General features: G+C 44.1%; 1 protein-coding gene across 1 annotated transcript; it reads right to left on the reverse strand.

The window, feature by feature from the left end:
* On the reverse strand, positions 1 to 21,304 carry grk6 (G protein-coupled receptor kinase 6). The gene is made up of 16 exons (XM_029518667.1): positions 21,024 to 21,304; positions 17,251 to 17,346; positions 9,025 to 9,137; positions 7,202 to 7,279; positions 6,551 to 6,651; positions 4,555 to 4,647; positions 3,183 to 3,246; positions 2,879 to 3,019; positions 2,079 to 2,269; positions 1,952 to 1,989; positions 1,278 to 1,367; positions 996 to 1,204; positions 773 to 910; positions 550 to 687; positions 266 to 400; positions 1 to 189 (listed from the first exon to the last, which is right to left on the reverse strand). Exons 1-16 carry the CDS (start codon positions 21,073 to 21,075, stop codon positions 139 to 141), a joined length of 1,728 nt encoding a protein of 575 aa, XP_029374527.1. The 5' UTR covers positions 21,076 to 21,304; the 3' UTR covers positions 1 to 138.
* Between the last annotated feature and the right edge of the window lie 147 nt (positions 21,305 to 21,451).

The following is a 21,451-nucleotide window of genomic DNA, read 5'->3' on the forward strand; positions in this document are numbered from 1 at the left end:
CAGAGAGACAAAGAGACAGACAGAGAGAGAGAGAGAGAGAGAGAGAGAGAGAGAGAGAGAGAGAGGACTGTCAAAAATACAAATGTGCAAAAGTTGTAAACAAATGAGATCCTCTGTGTGTGTGTGTGTGTGTTTGTGTCACAGCCTGGTGGGCTCTTCGTCACTGTCGCTGCAGTTACCGCAGCAGTCCTGCAGGCGGAGACAGAGAGCACAGAGTCAGAGGAGGAAGATGGTGATGATGATGGTGATGGTTGGCTCCACCCACCTGTCGGCCGAACAGCCGCTGCAGCAGTCCTTGTTTGGGCGGGGGGGACGGCTGTCCTCTCCAGTCCAGGTCTGGGGGAACCGTCCCGTCTTGGTAGAAAACGTTCAGCTCGGCAAAGCATTCAGTCTCGATCATCTGCAGCAAAAAGACACACAACCAGCACATTTCTTCCTGGTGGTTTAACCTGACTGACACTGAATTTATGTTGCAGGAGAAAAACATTCCCATAACTTGTGATTGTTGTTTATTATCTGGATCACGGTGGAATAACTGTGCGTCCTCACCTCGTTCTGCCAGGGAATGGACACACTTCCTGTGGACACTTTGCTGTAAAAGGAATCGTCTTTTGGCTCCAGCTCGACGCCCTTCACCGTGGAGAACTGCTCGATGTCCAGCACGTCTTTACAGTAGATGGCCTGAGGCTGCAGCACACACACAGTGACACCAGTCAGTTATCTATGTTCTGTTCTCACCTGTCCGGCTGTCCGTCTGTTTGTTGGGACTTACGTCAGGGATGAAGGGCACCTGCATCATTCCCGCCTCCAACCGTTTGAAGTTGATGGAGCGGAAGATGGGATGGGCTTTGACCTCTGAGGCTCCGCCCCCCAGGCAGCCCAGCCTCTCTGCGGGATCTTTGGCCAGCAGCTGGAAGTAAACCACAACAACAAAATCATTTAAACCATGAAAAGTGAAAGGAAGACCCGCTCCGGCCGCTCTCCCGTCCACCCACCATTTTGCAGAGGGACGTGGCGTCCTCGGAGAACTTGCTGGAATACTCCTCCTCCACATCCCTCACCAGCCGCTCCACTTCCTCCCTCTTGATCTTCTTCTTCCTCTGCTGGAAGGGCGACTGGCCTTCGATCATCTCGTACAGCAGGCAGCCCAGCGCCCACCAGTCGGGGCTGAAGGTGTAGCGCTCGTTCTTCACCACCTCTGGAGCTGGAGGAGACGTTCGTTTGATGAACACGGCCTTCACTCTCATACTCAGCTGCTGAGGTCAGAGGTCACTCACCCATGTACCCGACTGTCCCCACCCGTCCCTTGATAGTCTGGCCCTCGGGGACGTAAACCGCCAGACCCAGATCTGATATCCTGATGTGACCTAAACACAAGAAATAATTCATTCAGTGTCTCTTTCTAATCTTTGATATCAATGAAAACATTTTCTGATTCTGTGGAAAATGATCAACGTTTTCGAATCAAACATGTCCGTCATTTTCTGCTGTGCCGTAGATTTAATAACTCCAGTTTGTTTGATTTTACATTCATCCTGTTGAACCTGCAGTCAAAGTGATGACATGGCAGCCAGCTTTACGAGGAAGTCGGACAGAAACGTGTTTACATTTGTTTCCTTTGATCCAAAGTTTTAAAGTCCAGATCGTACATTTTCTGGAGCTTCAGACTGAGAAACATCTCTTCTAGGAATCTGAAGGTTTAACTCAGTTCTGAATGTTTGCGGCTTTAACTGTCTGCTCTTCTTCTTTTTAAGAGGTCTGATTGAGACCGTTTAAGTTCTGTCAGAGAATCAGAGCGCCCTCTGGTGGCTTCCTCGAGAAAACCAGAAAAATATTTATCCATGAACTGACTGAATAGTTTTAAAAAAGACCTTTAACATCTCCTTCAGACTGTATGGACCTTTAAACTTTGGGGATTGTCATGAATTTCCGGGCATACGCTGTGACTCACCGTGGTCGTCCAGCAGGATGTTCTCCGGTTTGAGGTCCCTGTGTGACAGAGGAAGAGGAGGCAGATTGAGAAACAGCGAGCGAAGAGGACGAGAGGAAGAGCGTCTCTGAGGTTGAAACACTCGGACCTGTAGACGATGCGTTCCCGGTGCAGGTCCTCCAGCCCACAGCAGATCTCTGCCGAGTAGAAGACGGCCCTCGTCTCGTCGAATCCGGCCTCGCCCATGTGGTAGATGTGGAACTTCAGGTCTCCTCCGTTCATGATGGTCAGCACGAGGCACAAGGCGTCTTTCGTCTCGTAGGCGTACGCTAAACTGACCTGCAGATGGAGGACATTCTTAGGCACGACACGTGGAGACGCCTCCGTTCTCCTGAAGTGAAAGGACGGCACGATGACAGACGGCACGGCACCTTTTCTAAAGCGCTCAGCCTGCTGCCAAAAAAGGCCTACAAAATTGTGACGCGGTTGTGTATTTTCACATGGACGTTACCCCGAATCCTCCGGGACTGCTCAGGCCTGGGAGCCCGGCAAACCCGCTGAGCACCATCCAAATCAAATAAGTTGAACTCAGGTCATCTGGCAGAGAGCCAGCCCAAACCAGAGACAGAACAAACCACAGTGTTGTCTTTTAATTAGTCCAGTTGTTAATGTCGCAGACATCACGTCCGAATGACGCACACACAGAACAAACTACAGAAGTGAAGCGCTTCATGATTCAAATGTCTATTTTCGGACAACTAAAACTTTGGTATGTTTCGAAAGTAGTTTTGGACTCATTCCTGAGCCCATCTGAATGTGGAGATAAAGTCTTTTCAATAAAAATGATTGTGTACACACTAAAATGAACAAAGGCTGTTTGGTTTATAGACTTCTATCACTTTGCAGATATGATATTTATAATTTACAGTCTGTAAAATAAAGACTCACCACAAATCTGCTGTTCACTTTCTCCAGGATCTGCTTCTCGTTGAGCGCCATGGACTCTCCTTTCCGCTTCTTTATCCGCTTCTTCTCCAGCTTTTTACAGGCGTACATCTTCCCAGTGGCTCGTACCTGACACGCACAAACCTACGAGGTGGACGAGCAGACACACAACATGAACACACAAAAGACTACAAAAGGAGACTAGTTAATTTCAATTCATCACAATGAGAAACAGGCGAATGGAGACGAATTAAAGCAGAATAAAATGAGACTGCTGGATGAGACAGAAGAAATAGAAACTGCTCACCTCCCCGAAGCCTCCTTTCCCTAAAACTCTGTACTGTCGGAATGTGTTCTTCGTCACCGGTTGCCTGTTTGGGAGGAAAAGTGGATTTATTTTTTTAACTGAAACAATGACATCGGACAGGAAGCTCAGACAGTTAGAGGAGTTTTCGACCCCGGATACTTCAGTGGATTTAACTGTGTTTTGTAAATTTGCTTTTTATTACTGCACTAAAGCAAAAGACAGCAATGTTCAGTCATAACCTGGATTTATGGAGAATATTATGCCAGGGGATTTCATGGACCAGGACCTGGCTTCAGGCCAGAGGCAGGATGGGACAAGACTCCTGCTTTCAGCTGCTGTTTCATGTTTTACGAGTGTCCTTCAGACCAGGCGTGAAAAGACGGATGCTCGTCATTCCAAGTGTTGAATATCAGGAAATAAATCAGATTACAGCTGTGTTTCACATTTAACAGACATGGAAGGAGGCCGAATCTGTTTTTCTATCACTGACAAACAAAATGTTTATATTTCTCAACATGTCGAACTCTTCCATTAATGACGTTTAACAGGAAGGTGAAGCCCGGCAAGCCACACAAACACACACTTTCTCACACAGCGATGAGGTTCTGAGGTTCAGTATCTCATCGCAGCATTAACCCGCAGACTGTTCCACCTCCACGTGGATTCTACATCGAGGTTCTAGATCAATCCAGTGAAAGAGTCCACCTGAAGAACTAGACGTCGTCTGTTGTGGTTTGTGAAAACGTCTGAGGCATCCCTCCGCCTGGATCCATCAGACCTAAACCGTCAGTCTGCTGACGGAGGTTTTGTTTACATCCTGACTGAGGTGGACTCTGGGAACCTTCGCAGGGCCAAAACATTCTGTAAACAAACCTGAGGAAGCTCATAACAGCCATTATGACGATGTTAACACTTCTACGGGTGCGTTCAATGACAGGAAGTGACAAGCTGCTGCCTGCTGGGAAATCTCCCCAAAATCTGCTACTCCCTTCCACAAAAACTACATGTGGGAATGTTTTGGCTGCAGCTGGACTGAAACGTGACGTCACCATTAAAACCTTCAAACCAGATTTCTGGGCTCACATGGAGGTTTCTGTTTGTAGTTATTTCAGATCATTTCCATAACTGTTAATTCACTGTTAACACAGCGTCTGACCGGCAGAACGGAGAGGCATCTGCTTTTTTATGTTTTCCTGATAAATTTAGTTTTGAATTGTTTCTGTCTCAGTCTGAGCTGAACTGAATGAACCTGAAAAGGAAACATCTTCTTCTGCCTTTTGACTCCGATGAGACAACAGAGCGACCTTTCTTTGGATACCAACTTAAACTCTACGAGCTGACATCACGCTTGTGTGTGTGAGACCGACTGTACCTTTCCAGCCACTTCCACTGGAGGAACCTGTTGAAGTACATGCTGTCGAGGTAGTCTGCGAACGGCGCCACGCTCAGATAGTCGTGGATCAATCTGGGGAGGACACAGGAAAGAGAAACGGCGCCAACTGTGGTCAAACGTGGTGATTTCAGCAGAATCTGGTCTTTTATTTTGAAGGGCTGATATCCATTAGAACATGCAAAAACCATCACAGTAGTTTTCTATCTCCTCTCTCAGGCTTCTCTCTGCAGCTGCAGGTACAACACGTCAGTCAGCCAATGAAAATGAAGCAGACTTCAGTTAAAAATCCTGATCCTGCAAGTTTAGATAGGCCATGTTGGAGGTGTGGCTGAAGGTGTGCTTCGTTATGACATCACAAAGTTCCAGTTCTGTATTAATATAAAACCTAGACTTAATTTAGAATCAAACACCACATGGAGGTCTACCTTTACACCTTTAAACCTTCAGACCTTCAGACTTTTTACTTACTTTTTGGAATCCAACTTTAAACTGTAAACTGAATCAGTATCTGCCTTCTGTTTCTCTTTTAGGCTGAAACAGAAAAGAGACTCTTTATGTCTCATCAGAATAGTTAGTCCCAGAGTTTGATGGGACACAGATAAAGAAGATCATCTGACCTTCAGATCTCATCTGACATCTTCAGCTGTAGTAAATTACTCACATCTTGTACTTTTGTGGTTTGAAGAAACACAACTGTCCTCCGTGCTGCCTACACAACAAGCTTGAACAATGCCGTTAGAGGATATTATTCAATGTGTGAGCGTTGTTTATAAGGTCAATCACACAATCCTCAAACAAAAGAACACTTTATTAACATACCTTAGGGCTAAAAAGTCCAACTACCGATGCACTAAATTTCTCAAACACTAAATAATATGAAACCTTTGTTTGCTGAAGCCCAGAAGGTTGAAAGGCTCCAGTCTGATCCTGAACACCGCAGCACATTTTATGCATTCATCACATGTTCTCTGATTGTGATATAAAGAGAAACAGAATCCATCAGAGGAAGGAATTTCCTCTAAAGTCACCGATCCGTCCAACACATATGAAGAGCAACTAACACGCAACCCATGCAGCATCATTCCATGTGAATTCTTAGACCCTTGACCCTTGACCTTCCAACTTTCACCACCAAAGTCTGTCAAAGTCAACATTTGCACCGAGATTTCCAGGAAAACAGGACGGAAAACTACAAAACTACAAACTGACTGACTTTAATAGCAGAGATGATGACTTGTGACTCCACTTGGACCTCAGCCATGTGACTTTAAAATGTTTAGGCTCGGCTGAACTCTGAGGCAGAGACAGAGCCGACATTCAGGTCGGAGCTGGCTCTGTGCCGGGCCCGACAGCAGCTGGTTTTGATCTGTTTCAGTGTATATTTGTAGCTGCACCGTAGGGTTTCTTGAAAAGTGTCCTGAAAACAGAAACAGAGACGAGCGACACTGACACCCTTTATCAGAAATTAACAGGTTACTTCACGGCAAAAGGATTAAACTCTGGATGTCCGCGCCATCTGAGAGGTTTGTCTATCGATTATAATACCAACATTAAAGGTCCATGTGGTCTGAGAAATCCTCACAGCCAGGATTCAGACACTGAGCCTGTGTGATGTCACAACCACCTTAACCTCAACCAAACTCTGTTCAATATTCTGAGGATTTAATAGAAAATTTTATATATTAATTTCACAACAAAATGGTTTTTAAAAATCAATGTTTTAATCCCTAACTCTCATAAAGAATGTTAAAATCTTGATACTATATATAAGATGTTTAGAAATGTAAGACTATCGATCAGGCCATTGGACGTGTGTGCTATAAATATAAATTTGCCTTTCCTTTAATTAATTTGACTATTTTAAACTGAAGGTATAAGAAAATAAATGCAAAAAAAACAGAAACGTGAAGAGACAGAGTTTGTCAGAGTGAAAGGGCTTGAAGACCAGGAAGTGGACTGGACCCTGCTGCCTTACTTGGTACAGTCCTTGAAGAGCTCTTTGCAGGCCTCCTGCTGCAGCCTCTCCGTGCACTGAGCCATCATGGCCTCCTCCACCTCCGGCACAAAGTCCTCTGACTGCAGAAACACACCAACCACGTCCAGGTAAATAACATGACTCAGCGGTGACAGTAAATTCAGAGGAAATCCAGATCAACAAGGTTTTGGGGAAGTGCTGCTGGATGATAATCTTCTGCAGGTTCAGACTTGCACAGTCGCAGATAGACAAGACAGAAATATCAGGAAACGGCAGCTTCATGTGATCATGATGTTGACTTTTTGTCTTTCTGGTGTAAAATGAGCAGGAAGTTTGTGACCACAGCAGGTTTTATCTGCTTTTCTTCAAAGGATCATTCCAGCGGTTTCAGATTGGAGGACTAGATTTTTATTTTCCTGTCATCTATTCTGCGGTAATGAGTATGTCAGTGTTTAGTCTCCTCGGTGCTGCGTTCACTGACACTCCAACAGAATCAATGTTCCTGTAATTTAATTTGACGTTGGACTATTTTTGCTTTATATTTGTGTGCTGTCTTTAAGGAACTTTTCTTTCATTTATTTTCATGAAAATCTGCAAGAAAATAGTTATGAAAAGTGAAAAAAAGTGAAAAAATGTTCACTCAGCATCCACCTTTGGGTTGAGGTACTTGTCGATGAGTTCCTGGCCGCTTTCCTTCCTCCTCTCATCTGGCGTCACCTCGTACTCTGCCTGAAAACAAACACATGACGGACACATCAGCTCTGGGCGCTGAGTTCTTCGTATTGACTGACGTGTAGCTCGTGAAGGCGGCACGGCTCCGAAACTTCAATATTAGTCAATAAAAATAAATGTAATCAGTGATTTTTACATTTTTTATACAAAAGTGGTCAGACACTCAACATCAGCCTGATGAGTGTATTCGACTATAACTATAACGCAAAGAGGTCAAAATGAAATACATACGAGGTCAGAGGTCATTTATGTCATCCTCTCAGTTTTTTATCAAAAACGTCTTTCTGACTTCTCGTTTTCGTTGCTCTGCAGAGCCGTGAACACACATTTGGAGAAGCATTCAATAAAATTATTTAAACTGAACCATTTTTACTGCCCACCCAGCCTGAAATAAAACTGTAAATCAGCTTTTGTTACTTCAACACAACTTTAAACGAGAAGCGATTCAAATGAAAAAACTGAAATATAAGATACGCAGAAAAGGTCAGAGGTCAGCGGGGGAGCCTGTGGTTTGATTGGCTCGTTAGAGTTTCAATCAGCTCATTCACGCCGCCGGGCCTTCTGTACTACAATGAATGTGCGGCGATGAGTAAATAACATTGAAAGTGAATGACTGCCTCTCTGCATGTCCAATCACGACCTTCAGAAAACCCAATTTGAGATGTGAGTGAGGAGCTGAGGATCCTGGTCCACACCCTCTGCTGCCGGACGGGATGGACTGACAGCTTCAGCCAGCCCTCTGAATGACTTGCAGTAAAACGAGCCTGACTGGAACACTCCAAAGTGCTTCCTCTCCCGCTCTCACAAGCCAGAGACTGTAAACTAATGCTAAGTGACAGCGGAGACAGTTCAAATCTCATTTCCCCCCCTCCACCTCGTCCTCTCGCTGAGCTCTCAGAGAAGAGACGGGAAGTGGTTGTCGAGTAAAAGAGAACTTAATTGCCTCGATGTGAGTTGCATCTGCCGAACGGCTGAAAGCTGGAGAGCAGTTTGGCTGAGCTGGTCAGTCAGAGTGGAGCCTCGCTGCCTTCACGAAGACCAGGTCCGACTTGGGAGACGTACCGGTCCGGCCCGAGACGACGCGACTCCGCTTGGGGTCAGAGACAGGAAGTACGAGGAGCCATCGAGTTTGATGCCAAGTTTCCAAAGAAGAGTTTGAGTCTGAGTCCAAGTCACCAGTCGGCCTGAAACTGAGGACTGAGGCGGACTGAGGCGAGGTCAGGGGTCACGGATCAGGTCGTCAGGGTTGTGTGTGTGATGACACACAACGACAGTCTGCATTGTTGTCTTTCGCTCCCGGAAATCGAGACTTGCTACAATTTGTCAAACAGATTGTCGGTTTCCTCATCTCACACTTCACATGCTGGCGTCCGTTCAGAAAAATCAAACTTCCTTCATCTGAGACTCGATGTCAGAAGCAGCTAACCGGTTTACCGCCGTTTGGTTAACCACAGGAGTGACTGGTTCACTTCCTGTCTGCACTGAGCAGCCTGTCAGTCGCTTTAGATTAGCCTCAATTTAACTGTTACTGTAAGGACAGATGGTGTTGAAGTCAATGGGAAAATTTCCCCACTTCTCCTTTGATTTATTAGCTCCATATAATGGATATAAGGTCGCAGCCAATGAGTTTCCACCATTATTTTATTTACCTTTTATATCATCCTCCTCCCCTTCTTCATCAAGCCCGGTCTTTTGCTTCACACTAACGGACACACAATGACACACACTTTGCCTCTTCTTACCACGGCATCCAGGAACTTGACGCAGCGTCTCAGCTCAGGTCGGGTCTCACAGAACTGTCTGAACAGTAACCGTCCGATAGGCTGCCGCTCACACAAGCTGCTGTAGTCCTTCTCTGCAGACGCAGACACACACACAAATACACACAATGAGTTGTTTCAAACTAAACTTGCAAAGGTCTCCAATATAGCATAATCCATCCAGAATTCCTTTGACCCTGTTTGCGGTTTTGATAGCGTTGATAAAGTTAAACTGAGTCCTGCTTCATTGAGTCTTAATCATCTATCGGCCATCTTTGTTTTGCTGTCTCTCTAATCAGAGTCACAGTAAAACTGAGAATGACGCTGATGCACTCAAATATCAGCTGCTGCGTTCGACACCAGCACTGATATTTGCATAAACTTCATGAACATTTTATTGTTTTATTAAAAGCGATGGCCTCCAACAGCTGCAGGCTGACATTTATGAAACTACACTACAAAAAGTTTGACAAAAGTCTGAATAACTGAAACTTCCAGATGTGAGAGGAAGAGTTGTTTGTTGTGGTTCTGAGATATAAAACAATAAAAACTATCCGACAGTTAAAAAATACCCCAAAAGAGAGATTTCAGGTGGCCCTTTAAATGTAGCGCACATTATCAACAGAGGGGTGAAGGCGGGAAGAGCTGCTGATTAAAAGTGAAACTCCTCCATACACATTTTGGTCACGCCCTAGCCGTCTACAATGACTACAGGACCAGAACTTTCTGAGACCACGTACTCCAGAAATGGGGCCCGGCTAAGACTACCAAGGACCAGAACTCCGAGGGCCAGTAATAAAAACAAAATGACAATAAAAAGCCTTAAATCTTTTCTGTGAGAAAAAAAGTTATGTTTTGTGGTCATTTTGTGGCTACACAACAGTAGCTGCAGTGATAATGGAGGAAACAGCTGGTGACGCAAAGTTTCATGTCATCTACAGCAACTACAAAGGAGAAGAGCAGATACACCTATCCTATGATTCATTGTGAAAACAAGATGGTGGCTAACATCACTGACAGGAAGTCTGATGATCACACTCATTTTGATTCGGTCTCAGGGTCTACAAAGAAGACAAAGGACCAGATCTTCGTGGGCCTCGATCTAAAGACACAATGTCGATAATCTACTCATCCTTCAAATCAGCAAATTCACTTTTTCCTCACAGGAAACTGAAGTTTGAGGCAGTTAGAGTCGTTATTTTGTCCGTTTTTCACTGTGTGTTGGTATTTTATGAACCAAATAATAAATTTATGAAAATAAAATGCAGATTCACTGGAAATAATCCTAAAGTCCAACTGTCAGGAGTTACACAATGTCTTGCTTGAGCAGTTTTTTATGAGCAGGTGCGTCAGGTCCAGTTATATTTCCTCCAAACATGCAAAACTCTGAACCATAAATTCTGGCTGTGATGATTTGGGGTTCGCAGGCCACATGCGGTTTATTTCATGCGGCCTGCATTTCATGACACAACAGCAGCAAGCAAACAAGGATTTGCATCCATGACTCATTTGGATTCAAAGCAGCTGAGAAAGCTTCACGCAGAAACAAACGTGAGTCAGAGCGAACATTTCAATCACACCACGTCATGTCAACGCAACTGGGCCGCTGATCCTTTACAATAACTTAAAGATTTGAAAATGTGCTCAAAGTTCAGGTTTCACACCCGAACATGCTTCAGTTCTTCGTTTCCTTTCTCAGGAAACATCTGCAAAACTCAACTAAATATTTTGAAACTTGTTTTGTTCATGCCCATTTTGGCTCAACTGACGTTTCCTCCCAATTCAGGTTGCTTCATTCACAGACACCACTGAGAACACCAATCAGTGGACCAACCAATGATTTCAGACCAAAAAACAACGGACAATGTAGAGCCTGGACCGGACTGAAAGGACCACATGGAGGTCCGCCTTCAGTTTTCATTTTGTATTCTAAAAAAAAAAAAAAAAAGTGACGGTAACAATGGAGTTACTCTAACTTTTGCGGTGGATGTCGCGTTTCCCACAGAGCCACCAGCAGCATCTTTGGGTCGGACACTCCCTGCCTGGCACAGTAAATAATGGGTGGAGTGGCCCTTTAATTGTTTCAGGATGAGTGCTGCTTGTGTCTTATCGCTGCACAGATCCGTTTCCTACAGATGACACAGTGACTGATGGTAACTGATGCCTCGTCCTGTCAGGTTCTGCTCTGATTTACAACACTGTGGGTTGTTTCTGCTCTACTTATCTCCCTGCTGCTCGTCCTCTTTGTTCAGCTGCCTCTGTGATGACCACGTGTCTGCCCGACGAGCCTTCTTTCGTATCGTGATGAAGAAACACGTGGAGGGCTGAAGATGAAGAATGAGAACAACAAGATGCAGCGAGAATCGTCGGGTCGACTTCGGTCATTGAAATAAATGTCACTAATGAAGAAAGAGATGAAAAAAAATTGGCCTCATTAGAGTTCATGAAGCTACTTGGTGGATTCCACACCGGCTGCTCATGCGTGAACATCCCTCATCATCTGGTTGTGGATCAGTGGACTTTTTCAAAAGGCTGTACAGAACATGCTGTACATCGGCACACAGAGAACTCTCACAGACTCTACCAGGCCTGCAGGTCCAGCGAGAAATGAAGTTTGGGATGATCTGTTGAGTTCTGAGGCCATCCCGCCGTCAATCCCAGGATATGACCTTTAACCTCTGTTTCTATAGACTAGCTTTTCATTACTTGCACGTTGGTGGGAAATATTTGACTATAATCAGTTTTTTTCCAAGTAACTCTGCTTTCAAGGGTTAAAGGTCCACATGGAAGGTCGACGTTGGTCAGAGCCTTCTGTCTTCTGATGAGCCTGTTCCAGGAAGATAAAAACTACACTAATATGGATTCTGTTACCCAAAACACATTTTAACCTTTCAAAATAGAGGACTGAAAAAACAAAAATATGGGCCCTTTAATGATTTCTGGTCCGCTTTGACCCGTTTCAGATTACTGCCATGACCTGAACACTTCTTTTTACAGGTTATGATATAAAAGACATTTAAATGAAACTAAAATTTGTTTCTTATTAGTTGATTTATTTTAGCAGTGCGTCTCAAACGTGAAACTTAATTAAATATTCATGCTTTTGATTAAAACTGAAAGATGACAGCAGTAGAAGTTTGCTCAGTTTGCTGCATTTGATGCAGCTCAGAAACAAAGAAATGTGGAAAGGAACAACCTGCTCATGACAAACGAGGAAGTTGACGATTTCCTGAATGTTTCTTAAGAGTCCCCTCCACTGGTCTGATGAAAAAACTGTTACACCAAGTCAACATTTTCTGAGTTGAGTGATTATTGATCTCTTCTTCCGTCCTCTCTGTTTTTATTCTCCAACTTTCTAATTCTCGCATTCCCTTTTCCATCACATTTGTCAGTTTTTCAGAACGTGTGAAGCTCAAACTTCCTGCCGTTTGGACGGCATGTTTGACTGAAGTTGAGCCAAATCAGATTTTATTTGTACTTCACCTTCCAGGAAAAGCATCTGCTGCTGATCACGGATATTAAAGCTGCTTCAGCTGAAGTTCATTCTACATTTTTCCCCAAGAAAAATTAAACAGGAAACAAATCAACATGTTAACGTCCAACATCCTTGTTTATGCTTCCCGTTTATCTGACGAGTGAATCTAGGGCCAACCAGGTCACGGATTAAAATGTCAGCTTAGCTCAGAGTCGAATTGTGGTTTGATCTCTAAATGGGGGCAAAAAGAAGCAGAGGTAAAAACATCTGCAGGCCGTGAGACTCCTCACATAGGCTTCGACACAATCTAACTGGAGTTGGAGTTTAACTCCACTATTCTACATTCAGCGACAGACAGTCAGTGCTTTTGGTGCTGAATTATTTCAGCACCTAAAGTTTCTGTTAACTCTCATTTTTTCTCTTATTATTATTAAAAACTGTGTTTGATAAATGGACAGAATAAAACTTATTTAATAAAAATGTTATGAGATGTGCTCACAGCGTGAATCACACCGGAGCTTTTGGGGTCCGGTCCACCAGGACACTTCAAAGCACCTCCGATATCTTTCAGCTTCAACTTGGCAGTAAAAACTGGTCAGTGAATGCATCTTTTTGGGAGGACCGAAAGGAAATTGAAGTGAAGGGTCATTTGGGTAAATTTACTGTCTGTCTTCAGCCCAGCTCAGAAACAAGTCAAGCCTGTGAAAAGTTATTTAGGTGAAAGAAGCCGATTTATTCCTCGAGGCATCTTTTCTGGAAAACTGCTGCAAATAAGCTGATCGTTGTGTTGAGATCAAAACATCCTTCCGGGCTTTGATGCCGTGCTGCGCCTCAGGCCGGTTTAAGTGTACACTTTACCAAAGGTCACGACCAGCCGGGCCTCAGTGTCTCCTCTTCTTTAATGGATGCCTCAGTAACAATGTGGTCTGTGTGTTTACTCTGCCCAGCCGGACGTACATCGCCAACAGGCTCCGTGCAACGACTGTCTCCACACATAAATATCTCTGCTCCACATACAGATGGTGATAAGATTCCCATCACGTTACTGCACTTAACGTCAGGTGGGAGTCAGACCACCGAACCAGTTTACACCAGTGTCAAGATAAACATGGGCTTCAGGGATCGAGCCCCAAGAGCATTTTTGAGGTGAAACTCTGATGTTGGGAGATAAGATCGAGTTCAGGGGGAAATCGTTTCTACATGGAAAGTCTAAATGAACAGATCCAACTGAAGAGAAGGAAAAACCAGATCCAGACCAAATGTCCACAAGTCAAACCCCGACGACATCATGACGTCGGGGTTTGACTTTCAGTGAACGGCTGAAGGGTGAAGTTGTCATGCTTTACTCAGAAACGGACTAAAAATAAAATAAAATGCAAAAGTGTGAAAAATAAAAAAAAAAAAAAAAAAAACATCCTCAAGTCTTTTGAGTCTTTCAAGGTTTGCACCAAATATAGACGTCAGCATGAAAAGGCATATAGAAAGAAACACAGGACCGGTTGTGCCAAGGTCATCAGCAGAAGAGCTCTGCATGCTAAAGGGCATAAAGGAGAACCTCAGGGATGTCTTTTTCAATTTAAAAGACTTATCTTAAAACATGCAGCTGCCTGGGGAGTTATCGTGACTCAAACTCCCAAACACTTTTTCCTTCTTCTCTCTGCCCTGAAACTTTTTTTCACTTCCTGCCACACGGCAGCCACATCAGCGGTCGACATTATAACCATATATAAAAATGCTGATCTGCACAAAACTGGAAAAAAAACAAACAAACAAACAAACAAAAAATCAACAGCTTAGACATAAAACCTGAAATTATTTCAATCAAGTTTTATTTTTATTAAATTTTCCTCTTTTGGTCAAAGCGACAAAGCGTCAATTCGCTGTTCGTAGCTGTTCACGATGGAGGACCTGACATATCAAGTAATGACCAGCTCAGCCTGATCTGAGGGAGTCCAAACTGCAAATTCGGATTAATCAATAAAATCCATTTATCATTCGGCACAACAAAGAACACCAACTGAATAAACAAAAATAAAAACTTCCATCAACACATGAATAGTTTGGAGCTTCATTTGAAAACTCAACAGTCCTTCCGTCACCTTCACATTAAAAGCCTTCTGTTAGTGTGGCCATTTTGATGTTGTTTGTCTTCAGGGCAAATCTCAATCATCTAACGCAGACAACAAAGTTATTTAAAGTTTATTTTCATATCTCCAACCTCCAGCTTGCCTTTTCCTTCAGTCTAAATTCCGTCCCAGACGAGACATTTGGGCCTTGTCCCTGCACTTTGACTTCTGTCCCGACTGGTTCGTCTGGTATGAAATCCAGCTTTTGTCTGCCGATAAACTGAAACTAACTAACCTACTGGTTACCGCCATCTGCTTCCTCTTTCTATGCCGACCACAGTTTCCTCCCTGGTGCCATTTGAGCAAGATGTAGTTTTTTTTACTGCTCTTCGCGCTCCACAAACTGAGGATCAATGAAGACGGAGTCGAGTTCAGACCAACTGTTATTGCCATCTATATTTTTTTTTACATGGCCTGCGGCTTTTCTTATTGTGCTTCATCGGGGTGTCTGCAGGTTAGCGTCAGTTCAAATTAAGACCATGATAAATGCAGCTTTGGATCGTTTTCACACCCGTTCTGACTAAAAAGTACGAACAATATGACGGGAAATTAGAGCTGGCTTGTTTAAGTATGTGTGCTGCTGGCGGCTTTTTGATTTTCCAACTTCCCATGTGACTCAAATGCTTTTATACCCAGAGTTCCTACTTTAAAATGTCACATTATCAACAGGCCAAATGCTATCGATGTTAGAAGAACGCAGCAAAAACAGAAGCAATGTCAACTTCTAGAAGTTGTTGTTGTTGATGGGAGGAGACGCCACATTAAGCAACAAACCAGCAGGAGACTTTAGAGATAAACAGTCACAAGAAATTCAGAGTCAGCTGAAGAGAAGTTCAAACTGAAGTCAGAACCTTCCTGCTGTGAGGCAACAGTTCTAACACAGCTCTCCATTTTATCTCAAGAGCTATCCAGAATATCAAGCATGTCTATGATTATGTAGATTTCCATCATACATAAATAAATAAATAACATTTGAAGATGTGTATACAAAAATATGATGATGATGATTCGATGGTCTAAAAACTGATGATACGTAATTCATTTATGTGAAGATAAGACACATATAAAATGTATATATACTTTTCTATGTTTTTCCTGTTAATCCCTAATGTATCATAGTATCATCATATGTTCACGTGACAAATTTCTAAGTAAACAAAAATATTTGTATGTGCCGACAACATATAAAATTTTGTTTAAGGATTCAAATATAATTTCTACCAATGTACTTTTATATAATGGACACATACTAGAAATTCATCCTGTCATATTTGCAGTGCATAGAGTTATCAGTAACAGCCAGCATTTTAAATCCAAACACAAGCCGGAACTATTTCCTGACTCGTCACAGCGTATTCATCCGTTCAGTCTATCTGAACCAGATTCGATCCCTGAGTACAGGGTCTGGTTCTGGTTCTAGTTCCGATTGCGGCCCCTCGATGATCCGTGCTTGGCTGCTGAGACTATTGATATGGTCTGTTTGCGTACAGTATCACCGCTCCACACAGGAAATGAAAAATCAACATGGGCCATTTAGTCTACTACATTAATAATACTGAGCTATGACAGCGTGGTGAGATCAGGGCCCGAAGACGACAACCAATCTGCATTAAACGGCACATTTAATCCTTCCTAGACTTATTTTTGGACACCTGGGGGCCACCATACCAACATAAACATCTTCAACCATGACATTCACAGCTGACTTTCCTTTTGAATCCAACACACTGCTGTGAATGTGAACACGCCATTCATTCTAAGTGTCGGTGAAACAAAGAGAGCTCTGACAGAGAGCTATACATAGAACCGAACCGTGTCCTGAATTATACAGTAATGTCTGGAGGTTCCACTGCGGGGACTTTCCCTCCACAGAAGAACAAGCAGATCAGGAGTCAGCTGCTGCCACTTGTAAGAAAAAATCCATCAAATATAATTCACATGTTGCTCCTACAATAAAGTGCAGCCCAGATTCTATTAGGAAACATTAGCTGGACTCTCTGCAGCTTCAGAAGTCAACGCTCTCACATCAATAAAAGAAGAAGGCAGGAAGATACTGCAACAACTATTCCAACCAAACCAGGAAGAGATCCAGTCAGAAAAAAATATTCAGGCAATTCTGCCTACTTTTTATTGAATATAGAAACAAAATCATATAAATATTTAAGGTAGAGGTAGACCTCCATGCGGACCCCACAGCCTTAAAGCCCTGACAGTTTGGACTTTTGCGTCTTTGTGATGTCACAACGGAGCAGCCACCACCGCCCCCTGAGCCACGCCCCCAACGAGATGTAAAACTACACTGAGTTGGCGTTTGGTTCGTAAAAAAAACGAAATGTAAGACTGGAGAAGTTAAAATCTGTACTTCTACTTACAAAAACTCTGATTGCAGCTGTAAATTGAGATGAACTGAAGTCCAAACCTGTTAAAATGACATCATCTAAGTTAGTCTCCTTTACAAAGATGGCCAATGAACGGTGAAAAAGTAGCTGGAGTCTCGTTCTCCAACTACATTTTGACGACATGGAAGTTCCAGCCAAAGGGCCGACACTCAATGACCAAATAAGACTTGTGTGATATTGAAGTCAACAAAAGGAGCGTTTGTGTTACCAGTAGTTTGTCGCAGCTCTTCACACAGACTGATGTGAGGAAACTGCAGCATCTGCTTCCATTTCTTGCTTTTTCCTTTTCTGTTTCCGCCTCCTCCTGTAAAACAGAAAGGTCTGAGTTAGAAAAGGTCATCACTGTCTGTTTACGTCCCAGTTTCAGAATCAATTTATTTGAGTAATTCCACCAGTTTGAGCGTTTGCTTTCTAAGAGATGGAGGTTTGTGTGAAGCATCCTTAAAAAGAGCACACAGCGGATGAGCCATCACACCAAAGCACAAAGACAATCCAGAGGAAGTTCCTGTTCAGTTCCTTTGACTCACAAACGGCTGCAGCTTCAGGTGCATTCAGTTTAACGCCGCTGAGCTCAGGCTCCTGCAGGCTGACCGTCTGCTGGAGAAACACGCTGCAGGCCATCATCTGTTTCCTGTCAGGCTCCATTTTACCTGATTTTTTTCTTTTATGTTCTTTTACTTCCATTTTAATCTGATTTTGCTGTTAAATTATGTTGTTTATTTTTGTGGTTGGTTGTTGCAGTGGATGTCTCACTGACGTTGTTGATCTGAACAGCTCAGTCTCGTTTTGTCTTTAGCTTCAAAGACACAAATGAGCTCCGATTGGTCTCAAACCGGGAAGGAATCCTTTCATTTCATGGAGCATCAGCTCTGTGAGGCGTCCCACCTTCGACCAGGAGAAGGTCGGTGGTACGCGCCTGGATTTGCTATTCAAATTGTCTGCAGCCAGCTGCTACTCAGACATGAGAAAAGAGCATTATTGCTGCAGATACAATGCAAACAGCATGTTCTGCTTGTGTCCAGGAAACAGGGGAGATAGGATCAAGAACAGCATTACCGAGTTCATTGATACCAGAAGAGACAAGAGTATTAATAGAAATAAAGACGAACAGCACGAGGACACCCAGCTGTCAACACAAATAATTACAGAGACTGATCATCGAGTCAAAGCTGACCAGAGAATAAAAAAAAAATAAAAACGTTTTCTTCAGAAACCTTTTACACCCAAACAGGTTAAACATAAGAAAAAAGGACGGCAGCTTCAATTTAATTAACTTTATCAAATAATCGAAACACGCAGGAGTAAAAACCACCAGCTTTCCTGTTTTTTCACACTCCTGAAACTCTCTTCATCACAGAAATCCTGATTTAAAGGTTCAGTACAGTCAACAAATGCTTCCTGAACATCCTTTCTGTGATGCAACATAAGGTCAGAAATGATGACAAACCAGAAATAAAGGAAAACCCCAGCAGAGTGAGAAACGTGCTCATGTTCAAACGTCCTGACATGATAAATTATGACTATTTATTATTTGCAATCACCACTGCCTTTTTCACAGATGTTACTAAATGTGCTTTAGTTAATTTCTTTTATTTTTAAGTGTAGATCTCCGTAAGCAGATAGATTTTGTTGTTTTTAAGATTCAAAAAGGACCTTTGGTGTCTATCTAGAGTCGGGTCAAAAGTGTAACAAGGCAGAGTAGTTTCTTCCAAATTTGCATTTAATTACTCTGAGTGACAGACTTTGACTCAGGTTCGTTTGATTTTTCAGCCACTTTCTAATTCACTGACACAAAATTGGATGAAATAATTTGATACACAGAAACTGTAATTTTCCACAAAACCAGCTGTAAATGACAGCGTTACATGAACACCGTTTCTTCAAAAACAAACAAAACTCTTCCATTATTTAATGAGACTTTTTTGTTGAGCAAACTGAAAATCATCCAGATTAATTACGGTAACGTCAAAAATAATATCCTTGACAGTTGTGAGTTGGTCTGTCAGCGTCAGCATCTCTTCAGCTCCTTTAATGTGACCCAACAGGACTAAACAAGAATCCACTTAATCTGCTCAGCTGCTTGTTCTGATAACTTTGGGATCCCTTTTTTTTTTTCTTGGAGACTTCCTGTTCTTGTGTGAAAAAAAGGAAAGACAGTTTTGAGCTGTTAGAGCTAAAGAAAAACATCTTTTAAAAGATGAACGCTCTCATGGAAAAGACACCGAGGCTAAACTCCACTGGCTCCGAGTGAGGATGAATCACAAAGTTAGCGGAGGCACAAGTCCAGTTTATTATGAATAATGAATAATTACTCTGCAGATGGCTTTCAAACAACTTTCACAACTCTGCAATTAGATTTGAATTAAACGGGGAAGGACTAATTGCTTCCTAGAATGCCGGACATCGGTCTGTAAGTAAACTGGTAATTTGATATATGAGCAAACTGTAGTTAAAGAAAGGATTAAAAGGCTTCATCACAACAGGATCTGAGACATTAACCAAATATTAAAGGTCATCCACAAAAACGTACATCTGTCGTAAACTTTGTCCAAATCTTTGTCACGTTTACAGGTTTTTCATTTAAATCAGCCTTTCTTAAAATCAGGACAAAGCCAGTGGAGCTGCCCCCTGATGAGAGAAGGTTTAAGCCTCTTCAGCTTTGGTTTCAATATGAAGACCCAGAGTCCAGGAATTCTAGTTCCTGTTCAGGACCAAGATCAGACATCTGGCTCATCCTGGATCTACGAAACATTTTCTCTGTGAGGGCCAGAACTGGTCCAGATGTGGACAGTGATGCTGCATGTGGGGCAGACTTGGGCCGTGGATCCTGCAGAGAGCAAACACGGCAGAACTGGATCGAACTTTTCTTTGGACCGCCCTGTCTGCTCGAGTCCACGTCGCCGGTCCAGGAAAACTGTAAGGACACAATCCGCTGTGACAGGTCACAGTGAAGTCAAACTTATAGCCACGATTAAAAGAGCATCCTCTCAGCTCCGGAGAGGTCAGAGGTCAACGGGCCGCCTCCTCTCTGAATGGAGCAGATAAGCTCCCAGTCAGGGATGACTCTCATCCTGTGGTGTCGATCTGCAGACGGCAGCAGGATTATGTCGGCGGTGAGTCACCACAACCTTTGTCTCCTGTTTGGACCAACAATCACAGAAGAAGGCCCGAGGATGTTTACGTCCCTCACAGTGAGATCAGCCCTGCAGGTCCTGTCTGGTGCTGCTGTGATGTCACATACTGAACGTGTACCTGCTCACCTGAAGGTCACCCATCCAAAACAACACAACCCTGAAGCGCAACAATCGTGTGCACAAAGTACAAAAAGCCTCAGAGACACACAGCTGCTCTGCCTCAACATCCTGTTTCGCAAACGTTCAGGGCGATGCTGCAACATCAGCAAAGGGAAACCCGAAGTGTCGTTGCAGCTCCTTCCGGACTTGGCGTTTCGGAGCCACGCCAAACTCGGTTTGAGAAAGATGACATTTCCCGCGCCTGTGTATTTCCTCGCTCTTTCACGTTGTGCACAATGAAACCGACTAGGCTTTTATAAACGACTGAGAGCCATTTTTAACTCGGCATACATCAGGAAACACAAGTTCGCCGCAGTGAAGAGTAAAGCGGACCAAACAGCGCGCTTGGCTTCCCCGCTGCCTTCTGTCGGCGGGACTAGATGGACCGATGACCGGCGTGTCGGCGGCACGGCGGACCCCCACCACCCCGTAAAAAGGGTCAAAATTCAGCCTTTTGGGCGAATCTAATAAAAACAACTTAGAGGCCGATTCGGAAGCCATTTGTTAACGAAACGAGCACAAGCATTGTACGGTGAGCACAAGCAAGGTAAAGTCCCAAATAACCCGGAAAAACTTTAAAAAGATAAAGTTTCACGCGTGGTTCGGCTCGTTCGGTGAGCGCCGAAGCGGAGCGCTCCGGCAGCTGGCGGGGAGCGGAGGCGTCCTCCCCGGCCGGCTCCCTGCTCACCTTCCCGGGCTTTCAGCAGCACCGTGTTGGCCACGATGTTCTCCAGCTCCATGTCGATGCCGTCTGGGGTCGAGCAGAAAGCCCCGGCTCCGGCTCCGGCTCCCGGCTTCCCCGGCGGCGGCTCCGCTGTCGGTTGGTCCGCCTCCCCCCAGCTCCTCCAGCTCCACCACCTCTCCGCCTTTTTCTCCAGACACCGTCCGACCGCCGGCTCCCTCCGCCCGGCCGAGGAGGTGACAGCAGCTCCCCGGTTGTCGGTTTGGGTTCGGCGCTGTCCGGTGACAGCCCGAGCCCCGCCTCTCCCCTCCCCGCTCCCCCTCCTCCTCCGGCGGTCGTCTCCCCGCCCAGGAGCCGCTGGCAGAGATAGGCAACACATACAGAGGACTCACTCCGCCCGAAGAAGAGCCGGACCTGGCCCTAAAGTTAGACCT

This window comes from Echeneis naucrates, chromosome 14 (genome assembly GCF_900963305.1).
Source record: "Echeneis naucrates chromosome 14, fEcheNa1.1, whole genome shotgun sequence".
NCBI classification, from domain to species: Eukaryota; Metazoa; Chordata; class Actinopteri; order Carangiformes; family Echeneidae; genus Echeneis; species Echeneis naucrates.

Bases quoted from the DNA above. Each gene is read 5' to 3' on its own strand.
- grk6 (XM_029518667.1), bottom strand. From the start codon at position 21,075: ATGGAGCTGGAGAACATCGTGGCCAACACGGTGCTGCTGAAAGCCCGG. The intron at 17,347-21,023 runs GTGAGCAGGGAG...TCTGTTTTACAG, and splicing joins GCTGCTGAAAGCCCGGGAAG to GAGGAGGCGGAAACAGAAAA. The intron at 2,270-2,878 runs GTGAGTCTTTAT...CTCCATCTGCAG, and splicing joins AAGTGAACAGCAGATTTGTG to GTCAGTTTAGCGTACGCCTA.